The sequence below is a fragment of the Numenius arquata genome, chromosome 2, assembly GCF_964106895.1.
Source record: "Numenius arquata chromosome 2, bNumArq3.hap1.1, whole genome shotgun sequence".
Classification (NCBI taxonomy): Eukaryota; Metazoa; Chordata; class Aves; order Charadriiformes; family Scolopacidae; genus Numenius; species Numenius arquata.
The window spans coordinates 15269815-15287076 of NC_133577.1; the positions used below are offsets into that span (position 1 = coordinate 15269815).

Genomic DNA, 17262 nt, shown 5'->3' on the forward strand with positions numbered 1-17262 from the left:
TGCTCCCAGTTATACAGTTCTGGAAGTTCTTTTACCTTACAGCAATTCAAACCATGCTTTAAAGAAACAACTGAAGCCCTGAATTGACATTTCCTTCTGTTATTTAGCAATACACAATCTGCAGAGAAATCATAATTAAAAAAATATACACAAATACAAATTTAACATATTATGGTATGTAAAGTATTTTTACCAAGTAATAACTGTTTCAAATATGCTAATAATGCCTCGAGTAATGTGTGGTATGAAAAAACAAGGAGTACTTTTGTCATATCATGTAATAATTACCAAAATACACAATAACAATAAAATTATTCAAAAGCACATGAACTCAGAACAGTCATAAAATAATCATTCCTCACAGTAAGAATGAAAGCATACCCTGTAACTTGAGCGTGGCAGGCAAATACATTTATCCATTCAGTTTTCTGCATGGATATAATCAAAGCGTGCAGGCCTTGTGCAACACATTATATAGATGGTCTAACAATTTAGTAATTGAGCCTATTTTTATACATACAGAATAAAATGTTAATGCTCTTCCATTTCAGGCCCTTAGCAAAACGTTTCCTTGAATTCTTCAGAAACAAAATGAAAACTAAGGAAAAAAAAAAAATCTCCTAATAGGTCTGTGCTCTTGCTATTCAGCTGTAAAATATTAACAGAGCTACATATTTTGTGCACTACATTTAAAACCCTTTAGAAGCCAGCATGACTGGTTTGAATGCCCATAATAAAATTTTTAATGCAACAAAAACCCAAGGAGAAAGTGCCCGAAAAGCAAGCCAGATTCCAAATCACTTCAAAGATGAAATTTCCAAAAGGAATTATGTATGACTAATGTGCTCAAAAAAGCTATGAAAAAGAATAAATTTCCCACGCACAGTTCAATTTTACAAGGTTTTCTTAATCTTCCACTTTTCATTTCCAATAGTACTATTTATATCCATAAATGCCAGAGCCACACAGCTTTTCGAACTATATTATCCACCTTAAATATGTTTTGCTAATTCCTTAAATGTAATTTCAGGAATGTTGCATCCTTGCATAATGGTTTTTGACACCATGGAACAATATATTTTTGTAGTATGCACAGAAGAGGTCATACAAATATTCTTTCAGGTGAATAAAAAGGTTTTGTCAGCTTGACCCAAAGCCTCCCAGAATCAGTAGGAAAACTCTGCCAGAATTCAGTTAGTTTTCAATCGGTTCACAACAACAAGAAAATCAGAACACAAGTATCAGAAAGGCTTATGTTAAGCAAAATATGTATACATTTACCTTTCTTCAGCAGCTGGTGACGTTCCTCTAGTTTCTGACAAGTCAACTTGAAGCGATAGAGAAAACCGTTCAAGCTCTCCTGAATGAAGTTTGGAGGCACAGGCTGAGAGGTGAGTGCCTTGCAGGTGGCTTTCAGGTGTTCCAACCGTGGACTCAGACTTACAAGAAGTGTTAATTCCTGCTGTGAATGATTAAAAACAAAACCAATCTTACCAACCTGCCTTGTTAACAATAAAGATTTTACTAAGCTACTGCAGCACAGCTCCTCCACATTACTGGGGCAACATTACTCCTGTGACACAGGTACCAAAATCTTCCAGTCAAATCAGGTTCCCGGGATGCCTCAGAAATTTTGAGTTACCTTACTGACTAGGCTAAGCTCCTCTGGGGTATTTTGTACTCCTAACAGCTTCCAATCAAAATTAAAATGTTTTGCCAGACTTACCTGACATAAGTCTTTCAGGACTGCTGGGGGCTGGGATGCTGAAGAAGCGTCATTTTTCAGCCAGGCATCCTTCTCAATTACAATCTTCTCAAGCTCACTCATTTCTTTAACATAAGCATTTATATCTTCCTGGTACTTTATCTTTCTGGCCACTTCTTCCAGATGCTGAACCACATCTTTCCACTCTGACAATATTTTCTCCATCACAGTTTTTATATCCATTGTGGAAAGTCCCTCTAAAAAGATTATATAAATTATTGTTATATTAACTGCAACGCGTTTTGATTAATGGGCATTTAACCTTCCTTCTCTACGAATACAGGTGTACATTTGCATTAATATGCAAAAGGCTTTGATTCCAAGTCCACTATCCATAAATCTATACTTATTGCTAACAGTGTTTCAGCTTTTTATTTCCACATTAATAGTAAAATGAAGAGTGAGATACTCCACTTCCATTCTTTCCATTTGATAATACTTGAATTTATAACAATGAGATGACTCTCAACTATCACGACTCTCTTCACGATCGTGATTTGTGTCTAACTGTTAATACGTAGATTTAAATAAAATAAGATTTATTTAAGTTGGCTTCCAGTGAATTTTTTTTAGATGATGCTAGACTCCACAAAGAAAGAGGGAAGCAGCAAGTTGGAAGGCAGCAATAAATTAATTGAAAACAATCCTGTCATCCCGGGAGAGAGATGGAGCAGTGGCTAACCACGTCACATTGCATGCAGACACGATTAATAACTAGGTAATATGAATAGCTACAAAAGCAACATGACAAAGCACAAGGTTATTTCCTACTCACAGAGACTACATGAAGCACTTGCTACGCCATCTTTTTGACAAATCAAGGCATTACTTGAGGATGCAGCAGCAAAAGCAAAAAAGACCTCCCACCCATCCATTGATTGTTCTTTTATTTCCTCAAGCACCAGAAGTAACTGACAATTTTGCTCTATAGGGAGAAGCGTGAGTGCAATGTGCATTCAACGGCACATCCTTGTCACTGGAAGTTTCTGATGCAGACTCTTTTTCAGGGTACCATCTTCTTTATATAAGACCATATATGGGTCATTTGAACTTAGCAGTTCCGTCATGTAGACTGGAGCACAAGGAGGAGAGCCACATGGAGGAGCCTGTTTGCTGAACTGCTTTAGCGCAAGTGGAGCCCAGTGGTCCGGTCAGCGCAGGCAGCTGGTGACTGCAAGGGCACATGAAGGCTCTGCTCCATCGATCCTCCCAGTGCTGCATGCACGGGCCATACACCGGGCACATCTACGACGCAGAAGCACAGCCCCTGCAAACAGCCATGTAAGAGGAGCATGCACGCAGCCATCGGTCACTGCCACTGCGGCACTGCCCCAGGATAGAGAGGGATGTATAGACACACGCACCAGTGCTGTGCATTATTCCAAACCAAGTTGGGCCTGGTTTTGGAGAGAAGGGCTATCATTCTGCGCTGGACAAAATGCACTAGCAGACCCTAACTGAGCCAGGGGGTGTAGATTGGCTATTTTCTATAGTTTGGTTATATTCTTCCAAATTTTAAGACTACAGGCAACTAGGAAGCAATTTCTGTATCTTATATTTTGCCGATACAAAGCAGTTTTTGAACTATTCGTTTCTCATTATGATGAACAGATACTGGTTTCATAGCCATGACTTCTCACAACTGGAGGGGTTTATAAGAGAGAGAGGGAGAATCTCTGTCCAGGTTTGAAGACAAGGAACATCTACAAATTTTTACAATCCAAACTCCAGGTCAAATCGATGGCTTCCAGCCATCAGCTACAAGGCAATGGCACCCACTATAAAAAGCTTCAGCTGTAGTAGGCAAGGAGGGGAGGATTGGAGATGCTTAGCATCTGGCATGCAGGAAAAGGGGATGGCTGGAAAAAAAAAAATGTGACAGTTGGGAAATCCAGTGGAAATCAGCATTTTCCAAAAGGTACGCTGGTCAGTATGCAGGACAGTGACACCACCCTTTGACCTGTCTGAATGCTACTGGTTAAAGCCACTTCACCAGAAGGCAAGTGCACAGCAGATCTAAAAGACTGTTTCTGGATGATATGAACAGCTCTTTTATGGAGAAAGTCACATTTCACTGATAGAGTTTTGTCATATAATGAAACAAGATTTTGGCAAGGTTTAAAGATTCAACTTTCACTGATGTTAATTATAAGTTTCCAGGGATAAGTGTTTTAATTGACAATCAATCATTTTCTGAAGCACGTAGGCTTTTCTCTTGTGTTTGAACCATGAATTGTGACTGTATCATCAAAACATACTGACAGTCTTCATAGAAATAGAGAAAACTACAAATAGAGACATACACACATTTATCAAGCCTAAATTTGGTTTCAAAATTTCCACTTCAAGGCAGTTATATTCTAAAACTTTATACTTAAAATCTCCACATAATTTAAAATGAAACCAACTCCTTCCTCAAAAAGCATGTTACTGCCATTCTAAGAAATTATTTCCATATCCATAAAAATAACCCTTTAAAAGGTTGCAAATGAACACACACACATTAAACAAAGAATATTAATACTGCTTTTCTATAAGCTTTAATAGTAGCAAACCACATAACTAGTAACAGTAAGAGTGACCAGTGTCTCTGAAGGAAAGAAAATGGAGGAAGAGAGAAGGAATATATCACAATGCTTAACTGGAGGTAGCCTATTTCAGTATTATTTCCCAGCAACTCATCCAATTAAATCACAAAACAGAAAAACCTTTAAGTCGCTTACCCTTTCCCATTTGATCCAAAAGAATATGTCCACTTCGCTTCAGTTCATCTAACTTTTGGCTTTTTTCAACCCTTTCTTTTTCAATCACCTACAAAGCAAACCCGAAAATCATTCAGTTTCAGAGAGGGTAATTTTTCTTGACTCCCACCTCGCCACCAGTAACACGTATTTTCCCACTACTACCCAAAACACATTCCAGTTTTCTTGGATATAGCACCTTTTAAGACACACGTTAGTTCTATTTGTTCAGAAAACAAATGCAAAAAGAGTTAGCTCTCATGAGTGCCAGGCAAGCAAGAGACTAGTCCAACACCACCAGGAATAAAAAAAATCATTAAAAGGGTTGACAATCCTGCTCTGTGAAGTCAGATATTGTGACACCAGCTAAAACAAGTCACTTGTGATCAAAAATTGTAATTATTTAATATGAGCCAGTGGAAAAAAGGACTTTTTTTAATAGTCCCTTCACCTCTACAGTCTCTACTGAGATATCCAGCAGAAGGGAAAAACCCCCTGTTCCCTAGAAGTCCAGCTGGCAAGAACTATAGCCCACTAGTAACCCACTCTCATAAACTGTAGTGCTTCACTCTCGTCCATAAAGAAATGGTGATGGAAATCCTATTTGACACCAAGATTTTTAGAGGAATGAGTTCCTTCCTCGAGTCGTACATATTGATGAATGCTCCTGTCTTGAGCCAAGAGGCAGAATACATCCACAGAGGAAAGATGAGTTCCTTGGCCATAAGGCCACAACTTTAATATCCTCTGAGATTACAACAAAGTATCTCCAAATTAAAATCTTTTTGAAACTAATGCCCAAGGTCACTACTCGGGTTTAGACTTGCTACAGTAAATTCAGAAGCAGCATGCACTTATTTGCACAGTTGGGAAGAACAAACACTGTCCTACCCACTTAGAGCCCATCGATAATTTAAAAACAGTGCTGTTCATGGGAACCTGGTGATCGTCTTGGAGCCTATTTTATAAAGGGCTACAAACATTCATAAAGTTCTATAAATAAACTAGTGGGAGGGTTGTCTTGGGTTTTATTTCCAACAGTACTGCCATTCCAAACATTTCTACTGGCACCATTTTGCACTACAGCATTGAGGAGTCTCCTTATAGATATTTTTAAGTATTGTCTTTGATTTCAAAAGAATCAAATTTAGCAGGTCCTGCTAAAGCTCCAGAAATCAAAGCATGCTCAAGGACCAAAAATGGCAAGAATACATTCGCAAAACAGAAGGAAGATAAAATTTTTTGATGGCTCCCACAGGATCCTGTAAAATTATGTATTCTCTCTCACAGGTCAGTAATATCTTACTATTTGGTTTTCTCCAAAATTAATAGAGCATGTCCAAACATGTCCAAACATTGTAACAATGGACCACTTTGGACCCTGGGTGGTACAGTGTGTGCAGAGCATCACAGCAAGATTCAAGGGGTCTCTGAGCAGCCCACTGGCTCATCTCTACCAGAATTATAAAAGTGATGTCAATCAAGACCATCTCCAACTGCGAAACATGAAGCCAAATTATGCTACTTAGTGGCAAAGATGCTAATCCTGAAGACAGACATCTATCAGAACTCCAAAGGAGACATAAGTAATATAAGTTTGTAAAATTTCCTGTGGATTGTGCAACCCAACACAGCAGAAGTTTGTGTCCAGCTGGTCAGAGATTCCCACGTACGTTCAGTTCTGAAACTATTTAACTAAAGGACTTAATCCCCACGAAGCATGTGGATCAGCCCACACCTCCAGCTGACAGCCAGCTTAGAGACAAAATATACTATTCACTGGAACACTCTCTGTCTCCCCATTTTACCTTCAACTTTTCTTTCATGTTTGAAGTCTCTCTCATCTTCTTGTACTCTTTGATGTCTGTGGCCTGAATGGCAGATTTTGATTTTGAAATCCAGTTCAAGAGCTCAGTACTTTCAGCATCAAACCTGGTTTAAAAGGTCAGACAATTTTTTTTTGTCATTTTTCCCTATTCAGTCACTCTGTCTTAAAAATCAGAAGTCTTAAAGTTCAGCACATTACTCATTCCCAAAACAGTAAGACTGCACACAAGATTCATGTTTTTCATATTACTACTCACAGGCGGTTGGACAGAAACAGACTTTCAAAAACCTGACACAGTAAAAATTATGTCTATGATATTAGCCCTTGGGAGTAAATTATGAATGCTCAGTGCAATTTATTTCTTAATATTTTTATAGATATCTTCATGCAAGCTATTTCTCTTTCTTTAAATATGTCACAAAAGATATCTCTCAATGCTGAGTATTTTAAAGGTAATAACTAAACCTCAGGAATAAAAAAAATAAGTATTACAGTTCTAGATTTTGTAAAAGTCTGCAACAGTATTTAGTCTGAAGAAAAAACTAGCAGCTTAAGAACTCATGGCAGTGACAGTGGACAAACCTTTTTGAACGCTTGGCTGACTAAAGATTAGCTTATAGCTTAATATTTTCGGACACGGCTATACTAACATAACTTTCTTATGCCTAAAAGCTGTAACCCACCACCACCAATAATCAAACAAACAAAAAAAACACCAACTCCCAAATTAACTAGTACTGCAGAGAACTTGAGAGAAGGACAGACATACTATACAGACCATAAGTCAGGCCATATTACAATTCTACTACTTAGCACAGTGTAAATCCTAACATGGAATAACAGCCTCCCAACAAATGCAGAACTCACTGTTAGTCACAAACTTTTCATGGGAAAACCCGGAAAATTCTAGTTACTGGCCATTTGTTGGTTTCAATATAAGTAACTGGGATCAGGCAAAAGCATCAGAAAGTGTAACCTATTTTAACTGACTGTCCTCAATACAGTTTGAACTCTAGGAAAAAAGATAACAGATCAAATCACTTTTGCTTTCAAAGTTTAAAATACTTTGTACGACTCATGAGACACAGAGAAGGAACCAATGGGCTGCTGACTGCATTAGTGCCCTGGGACACCCACAAGTATGTATCACCCCCACAGGGGCTCAGAGGATCTGACCAGGGTCCTCAAGAGGGTTTAGGAAGGTTCCTCACCCCTTCAGACCTGCATTCCTCCTTCAGAAAAATGGGAAGAACAACTCTTCTTCACTGTGCAAACACACATCACCTAGCACAGCAGCGCTTTGCTCTTGATTCAGCCTTCTATCCTCTCCCTAAATGACCTGCCAAAGGTTTAAACTAGTGACATCTCAATGAAATGCTCTTTTTCTCAGGCAAGCACAAAAAAAGCAAAATGATGAGTATAAAGAAATTACTTTCTTAATTTATCTTGAAATAATTCTTTTAGTTTTAGGTACACTATTTAATAAAGGCGCTGCAACACGTTACTAAATACTGCTTAGCCTGGTGAAGAGAAGGCTCCAGGGAGACCTTAGAGCAGCCGTCCAGTACCTAAAGGGGGCCTACAGGAGAGATGGGGAGGGACTCTTTGTCAGGGAGTGGAGTGACAGGATGAGGAATAACGGTTTAAACTGAAAGAGGGGAGTTTAGATTGGATATCAGGAAGAAATTCTCTACTGTGAGGGTGGTGAGGCACTGGAACAGGTTGCCCGGGGAAGTTGTGGAAGCCCCATCCCTGGAAGTGTTCAAGGCCAGGCTGGATGGGGCTTTGAGCAACCTGGTCTACTGGGTGGTGTCCCCCCCCATGGGGACATACATGCAAATCAGTCAGCCACTCCAGATACACTTAGGAAAGGAAACATCACTGTAATATTGTTCCTATTACTAAATACCAGGCACATGGAATAGGTCTCAGCTTTTTTTGTGCAGTTTCTCCCATTTTCCCATAGATTTTACAGAGATTAGGAATAAATAAATGAAAATATTTGGCATTTTCACAACATCTTTTGACCAAAGATAAGATGTTTTTCCAAAAGAAATCTAATCATCTATCTTTCAGCAAAGGAACTGAGTTACAAAGGACTGAAAACTCGCTTTTTTGAAAAACACCACCCCTGTTTCCCTTTGAAATTAATGGAAGCTGCAGGCTTTCTGTTGCTCTGAAAACAAGGCTGTACAAATCCAACCTCACAACAGCAACTTAAGTATTCCTCACCTGCAACAAAACAAAAATTAAAAGCCAAGAGCAAGAGACGTGAGTCTCTGTAGTATCTAGTGAGCGAGAGAAGATGGCAGCGACAGACACTTACTTTTTCTTTGCTTCACTGTCCCCTGGAATTTGCCTTTTCTTTGGGGGTGGCGGTGGGGGCAACTCCTGTCTGGATTGTTTAACCACTACCTGTTCCTTCAATGGCGTTGTTTCTGCAGCAGTCTTCTGTGAAACCTGTGACATCCCTATGCTTCCTACAGCTTGAGTTACCTATACAAAATAATTTAGGAAAAGGGTTAAATGGCATTTCTAACAAAAACTGAATTGCTTTTGCTTAGTTCCTTTTATTTATCAGTCATAAAAGCCCATTTTTCACTCCTACAAATGACCACACCTAGCCATTGTGTAGCACTTTTATCACAGATGCAGCCCAGAGAAAAATGTCTTTATTCTCATTTTACAGATGAGAGCCATACATCAAAACTCTCAGTTCAACTAGAATTTTACGCCAGAATTTATGTTGAAGTAAAATCAACAAAAGAAGCATTGTATCTATTTTCTTTCATAATTTCTTGGTTCACAGAAAAAAAAAAAAATCAAGGTCCTTTGGGTTTATAACCCATAAAACCAAGCCTAGATAACAGAAAGAGCTGTGGATTTGACCTAAAGACTCACTCAAGTCAATAAAAAGCTTCCACACTCTTTAAGAGGTTACAAAGTAAGTCCCATGGGAATCAACCTGGAAATTCTAAGTATAGCCTGATATTTAGTGGGAGTGAAAAGAAGATGACAGAATTTGGCATTCTCCAGTGCTTTGGCTTAAACACAAGAACAAATAAAAGCCACGTGGCTGAAATGGACCCTTACTCAGACTGCACAACTCATTCACTATACACTAAATGAATTGTGAATCAATGCCATGGCCTTCATCATAACTTTTTAATATCACCAAAAAAGGGACATATGAGTCATAAAACTGTCAAACAAAATTCCCACAGAAGCCAATGGGAGTTCTGTCTAAATAAAAACATTACCAAGCACTCAAAATATTAAAATAAACATATAACAATCCAGCTTGGCTATCATGGCTACATATCAAACAAACAACTACTCTATTTTCAACAGATGAGAAATCATACTCGCACAGCATAAATGCTTGTATGACTCCCATTTATTTATCTATTATGGGGTTTGTGGTTTGAGTTTATTTTCTTTTAGTAACAGATTTAATCCAGTCCCAGCACTCTTACAATGTTTAAAGGCATTTGCATTGATTGATAATACACGGCAAGCCTGTTTTACTCATCAGAAAAATGAAGCTTAATCTGTGTGAGAAAGGAGTAATAGTACTAGTCAGGTTAACAACTTGGGGTTTTGAATACCCAAAAAATGCAGACAGCTTTGTCAGAAGGTAAAGTCAGCCCCACGTGAAAGAGCACTCACCTACCTGTCTAGCCTGATGCCAAGAACTCACCTGGGCAATTTTGCTGACAGTATCAATGAGGTTTGCATACATATAGATATCTAAACAGCTAAAAAGTAATAAAGCCTTGTTAAGTACCTGGTTAGAGTAATCCTCTAGCTTCTGAACCAAACCATCCCACCTCTGAGTTAGTTCTTCTTGATCCTGATCGATTTTACTGGATGCTCTGCCATTCCCAAGGATTTGAGCCACATCCTGACCTAGCTCATTCAGCTGGTCTAGCGTTTGCCGTTTCATACCCATGTCCTCTTTCAAAATCTGAAGTTAAAAGAAAACATTGCAAGGCAACATCAAGTATTCTGCCACCCCTTCGCTTTTGATTCCGGGGAGAGGAGTAAGGGAGGGAATTGTACTGAGCCAGATGTATCATAGGTTTCAAAATAGTTCTCTTCTGTAACAAAACACTAATAAACTCTTAAAAAGAGCACATTTCTGAAGCAGCTCCTAGAGCAGTCAGCAGCATCTCTTGAGTAACAGCTACAAATTATTAGTTCAGGTACAAGCTGCACCAATGGATTTAAAAAAAAAAAAAAAAAGAAAGAAAAAAACCCAACCAAACCCACAAACCCCCACTTTGGAACACACAGCTGACTGGTGGCCTGCAATAAACTCCAAACCCTGTCAAAAACCCAGGGTAGCTGTTTCAAAGTCTGGCACACCACCCTGGAATGGCCCTGGAATAAGTTGTACACTTTTTTTAAATTCAAGTGAAAGAATCTGGCAAGGAGAGAATATTGTCCTGGCTTCCAAAGTATCAAGTATTTACAGCTCCTACTGGGAGGCAATTTGCCACTCAAAAAAAAAAAAATGGCAATTTGCCATTCATTTAGTCTATGAGACTTGACAGGATAGAGCAGGACAGCGATACTCACTGCTAGTTTTCGAACATTCACACTCAGGTCTGTTTGATCTTTGAAATTGCTTGTCTGGACCTTACTCAAAGCCTCTTCTTTCTCAGTTAACCAAGCTTTCAATAGGCACTGCAGATCATAAGAAAAATAGCACAAGAAAACACCAAGCTTGTCAAACAGGTATTGACAATTCCTTCTTTAAGATAATTGCATTCAAAGCACAGTTCTGCAGTCTTTATATGCAGGAATTTCAGTTGGCATTAACAAAACTAGTACATAAAAGGGGTGAAAAAAATATCAGATCAGACAACTAAGTAATGCTTTCCAACAAAACAATTTCAACAAAGCCATTTCTCAATATGTCAGAGCACACACACCCCCACCTCCCAAAGTTATTTGCAGCAACCAGATATCCACCAAGGCTGACGTAGGATTATAAACTAGATTAAAATTAAATGTATCAAAATGCTATGTATGCTTTCACTCATTCTCCACCATTCTTCCTCTGTGATTTAAAACCAGCCATTACAAACATTTCCTCACAGAAGCTACACGACTGATAACTCAGAGCTCTCAGTCCAGGCAGTCATTCAAAGACTCAGGTATTAATTAGTCACCTCTCCATTTACTGTACCTACTTCCAGTTGCAAAATAATGAGGCAGTATTTGCTGAAGTTAACTGCTGAAAGCTGGAATGGTCTGCTCTGGATAGTACTAACTCAGTGATCTTGAGATTTTTCTACTTTTTCCTAGGGAAACCTGTCCTGGATCTCACTTCTCCTCAGTCACACAGCACTCCTACGGGAATTCCAGCAATAACCGGCATCAAATATCAGGAAGGATTTTATAAATTTTATGTTATGTTGCAACATATTGCTGCTGCTGCACAGCCATCTCCATAGGCTGGAATACCCAGCTGTCTATCAAGCTTAGTAGCACAGCCACTGGCACACTGCTGCTACTCTGTTTAAAAAAAAGTAAAAATAAAACAATACAGCAAGGCAGACCTTTTTCTTCTTTGAACACCACACTTTATAGCAGCTACTAGGCTCCTCAGTCTAGCTATATATTTTTGGCATTGTCCCAGAACTGACTACAGCAACATTTGGCCCAAAGGGTTAAGGCAGTTTACATTGCCAATGTAAACCAGTACGCAAAGTGTACAGGCAGCAAATATGATGGTGGTAGAAATGCCATGAGGCTGTGAGAAACAAAATTATAACACCACATATTCTCTGGAAAAATCACACTGGCATCCCTGCCAACATATTTTATGCATAAGAGGAGCTTAAAAGCTCTTCAATGTATTCAGTTAATTTCTGCTAAATCAGCAGTTAAAGATAACTCTCCCTAGAAAACTGAAACATAATTATCACAGTGCTAAGAAATATCTGGCATTGATTGAGGAATTTGTTTCCTGAGTGGTAAGAATTGTGTTGACTTGGCAATGTGGTTTCCAAAAAATTTCTAGGCAGCCACAAAAAGTCTGATGCATCACTGTTGCTCATCTCTCCATCTGGTTGGGTGAAACGGAAAAATGACAGTACCTAAATGTTTTAGTTACTCTCGTTTTAACAAAGCGTTTGCATTAAACTTTTTAATTAGTTTCAAATTGTAATTTTGGTAAGGCACTTGATAATTCTTGAGGACATAGAACTGTAATTCAAACCTGTCAATAATAAATGCATTGTTCAGAGTTGAACAATGAATGCAAACATAGGCTGATCTAAACCACCTAAAATAAACTTCTACTTCCTCACTACTTGCTATCTAACAAAATTAGTTTTTTTCACTTTCACAGCACAACATAATTACATACAAATTTTTAAAAAGCTGAAATCAAAGAAACTCCAACATAAGATGACACTTTTAACATTACTGTAATAGTCAATGAGGGGTCACTTTTCCCCAGACAAATATAAAAGTGGAAGAGGACAGAAACACATTCACATAAGGTCATCAAAACTGACAACACCTGAAGTCCACACCTTGACATACAGAGTGAGGATTTGAGGAATCCTTATTTTTCAACTCAGAGACTCGCCTTGCCCAAGAGTTACCAGAAAGTGTCACCACACAACTTTCTGTATGTATGCACACATACGCCTACGCAGTATTTTAAAGAAATATATATAAATAAATACTTGGCATCGGATAAACCAGAATCTAAACCTTGGGTCCATACAACTGACAAAGTCACATGACCTGCAAATTCAGCTTATCAATATAGTGCAAATAGGTACAGGAGGGGTCAGGGATAAACACATATGCAACCCCAAAAAATGCAGACAAAACATGCCTGTCAAAGAAACCAGGCTGTAACTGATAGTAACAGCTCTATCGGTACTGTTCTACTTCTTTCAAACATCTAAACAATCTGGGTGTACAGCAGAGTTTAAACAAGAGCTTACAGTGATAAATACCATCATTTAAGAAAACAAAACAATTTAAGTAAAACCTTCGAAGGAAAAGCCATCAAATATTTCAAGCTGAGACACAAAACAAGCTCGAACAACACTAGGTATGCAAGCCTAACACGTATAGCTGTGTTACCACATTTTTTATGCTGTCAGTTAATTTGTGTTTGAGCAGTACATTTACTATATATGTAAAACGCACGATATCGGAGCAAGACAAAACTCACAATGCCATCTTCTTCACAATCCAACTGTCTGCCTAAACTCATCAAAATGAGACAAGCTGCATGCTTTACTATATTAACCAAATATTTTATGTTACCGATTTTGATTAGTTGATTGCAAAATTGTGGATATGTATCCATGTTGGAAGCGCATATATCTTAATTAGGAAAATTTCTGTGATTACCAAACCACCAAACACTTAGGGATTCATTGTCACATTGCTACCACGGATATTCCCACTTCTTGACCATTTTGACAACTACCTTAGAAATTATTTTATAAGGAGTTACAAACTTTCCTACTTAAAAACTTTGGAAAATACTTCCCCTGCACTACATGGTTACTCCTCAAAAAACACTGGGAACTCAAACCGTAAGACAGCATCTATTTTTTTCAAGGCTTTTTTCTGAGAGCTGTTAAAACCTACTAATGGCTTTGGGGTGGGGTTTTTTTGTTGGTTGGTTGTTTTTCCCCCCCCCCACAAATGAACCAGTCACTCTGGGTAACTGAAGAGCTACTAACCTGCTCTTCCAGCAGCTCTTGCCATAAAAGCTGAATTTCTTGCAGCTTGACCCGTCGTTCCTCAGTCCAACGACAAACTGCCGTCCACCGCTCACCGAGCCTCTACAAAAGCAGAAAACACTCATGAACATACATGAGCCTCAGAAACTCAAAAATCAGATAATCAAAAGCATAATTTTTATTTCACAGTAACCCCTTCCTACATTACAGCTACCTCCTTGCCAGTAATCACCATTGTTGTATTGCACAAAGCTGGAGGTTAGAACTTTCAAGAGCATTCACCTATGGCCTTATCTCTGCTCTTGCTTAAGTCAGTGAGCTCTTTGATTGACTTCAAAAGAAGCGAACAAAGCAGCATGGATTCTGTTTAAATAAATTCTGTTTCACACTGCCTAGACTTCAAGTTAGTCTAACTTCTGACAAAAATGGGAAAATATTTCACATTATATTCCCTAGATAAATTCTGCTCATGTCTTTAAATATTTTTCCCATCAGATTCTAACTTCCTAATGAAAATTACTCATGGGAAATAAGAGTCGTACTGTGCATCTTCCCATTTTAACGAAACTGCTGAAAGAATACACTACAAAAGTGCCTAACTCACTGGGAATGCAAACTGCTTGACTCATCAGGAATCGAGCTTGAAAGTCACCAAGCACTTTTGCAGGTTTTACTGTGAGCAAATTTATCAATTCTTTACATTATTACTACTTCTCAAAGAAAAAAAAAAAAAACAAACAACCTTTAAATTACTTTCTAGGATAAATAGTCTTTAAACACAAAAGTGTTGATTGACAATTACATGCAATGGTTTTAAGTGTCTGCTACTACAGTAAAAAGAAGAGGGCTCCTACATTACAAGAGGTAATGGTTTTAAACTAAAAGAGGGTAGATTTAGATTAGATATAAGGAAGAAATTTTTTATTTATTTTTTTTTACAAAGAGGGTGGCAAGACACTGGAACAGGTTGCCCAGAGAGGTGGTAGATGCCCCACCCCCTGGAACCATTCAAGGTTAGGTTGGACGGGGCTCTGAGCAACCTGATCCAGTTGAAGATGTCCCTGCTCATTGCAGGGGGGTTGGACTAGATGGCCTTTAAAGGTCCCTTCCCACCCAAACTATTCTATGATTTTACCTGCAACTGTTCCTCCAGGATAGCTGTTGCACTTTCCCCGCTGCTTTCATCAACAATGACAACCATGTGCGTTAGGGAGTTTACCTTCATCTGCTCTGCCTCTAGGTCACTCTGCAGGCTCTAGAACAACAAATCCGAGGTTACCAACTTTGAATACATTTGCTAATCTGCTATTTTGGCCACACTGACTAATGCAACTGCAGTGGCAAAGTACTTCAGATTCAACAGTTAAGCACAGGTTTTACCTGCAAATCACTGCACAGTTTCAATAAAAGTAAAAGACTGATAGAAATGAACCCAAAACCATTCTGTTAAAATGTTGGAAAACATGGAGTGTTTTAAGCTGTATGCACCATACTTGACTAGGAGAATCATGTGACAAATGCATTGACTTATATATGTCTACTGTTATAAGAGAGCTTATGTGTTTCTATTAAAAGCTATTACTGTTAATAAGCAAGTATCATAGGGCATTCCAAACAGGTGAAAAAAAAAAAAAACTCAGAGCTATAATTGATCACGATGCTCAAAGACAATAGTCAAAAACTGCAGAAAGCATACAGTTCCACTTAGTTTGAAATAATCTGTAGACTTAAATATTCACAGAACTGCTAAAAGAACAGATTCCATGGTTAAAGCCTACCTCTGAAATATCTCTGCAAGATCAATATGCCTTTAGAGTACCGTAAATATCACTTTTCATCCCAGAATATCCTAAACTACTCTGTGAACAACACACTTGAAACTCCCCAGACTTTAAAGACAGAGGAAAGAATGCAAATATGGGACAGGAAATTACACAGACTAAAAATACCTCACAGGGCAAGAACTGTGGAGTATGTCCCATGCTGGGGACAAAGTCAGACCTCAGAGCTGAGTACGAAAACCAAAGCTGCAACCATGACAAGTATCAAAAGGCCATCTTTCTCCTTCAAAAAAACACTGCAGGCTAGAAACGCTGGACTCCTACCCAGAAACTTAATTGAGAGACAAACCACTTCCAAAATGTTGTGCGTGTCGGAGAGCAGTGTCTATGCACCGCCTTAGGATGTGATCCCTGTAATAGTAGGGATGAGAATCAGTTATTTGGGAGGCCCTTCCTGATAGTTTTAGCTCCCACTTTATTTCAATCTGCGGGTCTCAAGCATGCTTTAGCAACGCCTGCCAGTCATTAAAAGCAAATTTGTCCACAGGTTATTTCATACTGTCCCTCACACCTACAATTTATCTGGAGAGATCCTCACTTCATGCAGAAAACAAGGCAACACAATTTCCCTTACAGGTTTCGCTTCCTGCATGAAGTAAAGACAAGTTTCTCCTACAGTCGTCAGTGCTCAAGTGTTCATTTAAGAAAGCACCTCCAGAAACTTCCAATTCCTTCCTACCCCGTCATCATCCTTTCCCAAGCATCAAATGCGGCCCCTCAGCACACATCCATACATGACTTCTGACACAATCAAGTTTCTCAGCTAAGGAACCCACCAACCCACACATCATCCAAATACTTCCCCCATACGTATCACATAACAGACAAAAAAGTTTACTTTATGTTCTTCCAGCTGTTTTTGAAGGGACTCCAAATCCTCCGCTAAGAGCTGAGATTCCATCTTCTGAATGCGTTCTTCTGTGACTGTCAGCCAGTCGGACAGCTGCTGCAACTGCTGCTTCTGGAGCTCCATCAGCATGTCATGCAGGCTGCAGGGGAAGCACACCAGAGCTATTTCAGAAACAGTTTTCTTAAGGAAAGGGACTAAGTTCTAGTTCCTATAGCAAAGAAGCGAGGCCATGGAAGTGTTTAAGGCCAGGCTGGATGGGGCTTTGAGCAACCTGCTCTAGTGGAGGTGTCCCTGCCCATGGCAGGGGGCTTGGAACTCCATGATCTTTAAGGTCCCTTCCAACTCTAACCATTCTATGATTCTATGATTCATAAATCAGCTATTATCAAATAATATTTTCACCATTAAGCTACGCAACACAGTTAAGTATCCTTGTTTCTTTCTCAACAAAACAGTGAATTACGCAATTTGTAGCAGGGATTGTTTCTTGCAACAGGGATCTGCTGAGAGCTG

The 17262-nt window shown here is 38.9% G+C and overlaps 1 protein-coding gene across 1 annotated transcript in view; it reads right to left on the reverse strand.

The window, feature by feature from the left end:
• Window positions 1–17262, reverse strand: part of UTRN (utrophin) — a 339386-nt gene that overhangs the window by 270885 nt on the left and 51239 nt on the right. The window contains exons 11-20 of the mRNA XM_074144306.1: window positions 16738–16888; window positions 15194–15313; window positions 14059–14160; window positions 10916–11023; window positions 10122–10301; window positions 8661–8830; window positions 6315–6438; window positions 4489–4576; window positions 1727–1962; window positions 1282–1462 (exon numbers count right to left, since the gene is read on the reverse strand). Of these exons, the coding sequence (XP_074000407.1) occupies window positions 1282–1462; window positions 1727–1962; window positions 4489–4576; window positions 6315–6438; window positions 8661–8830; window positions 10122–10301; window positions 10916–11023; window positions 14059–14160; window positions 15194–15313; window positions 16738–16888 (1460 nt within the window). The remainder of the gene's footprint in view (window positions 1–1281; window positions 1463–1726; window positions 1963–4488; window positions 4577–6314; window positions 6439–8660; window positions 8831–10121; window positions 10302–10915; window positions 11024–14058; window positions 14161–15193; window positions 15314–16737; window positions 16889–17262) is intronic.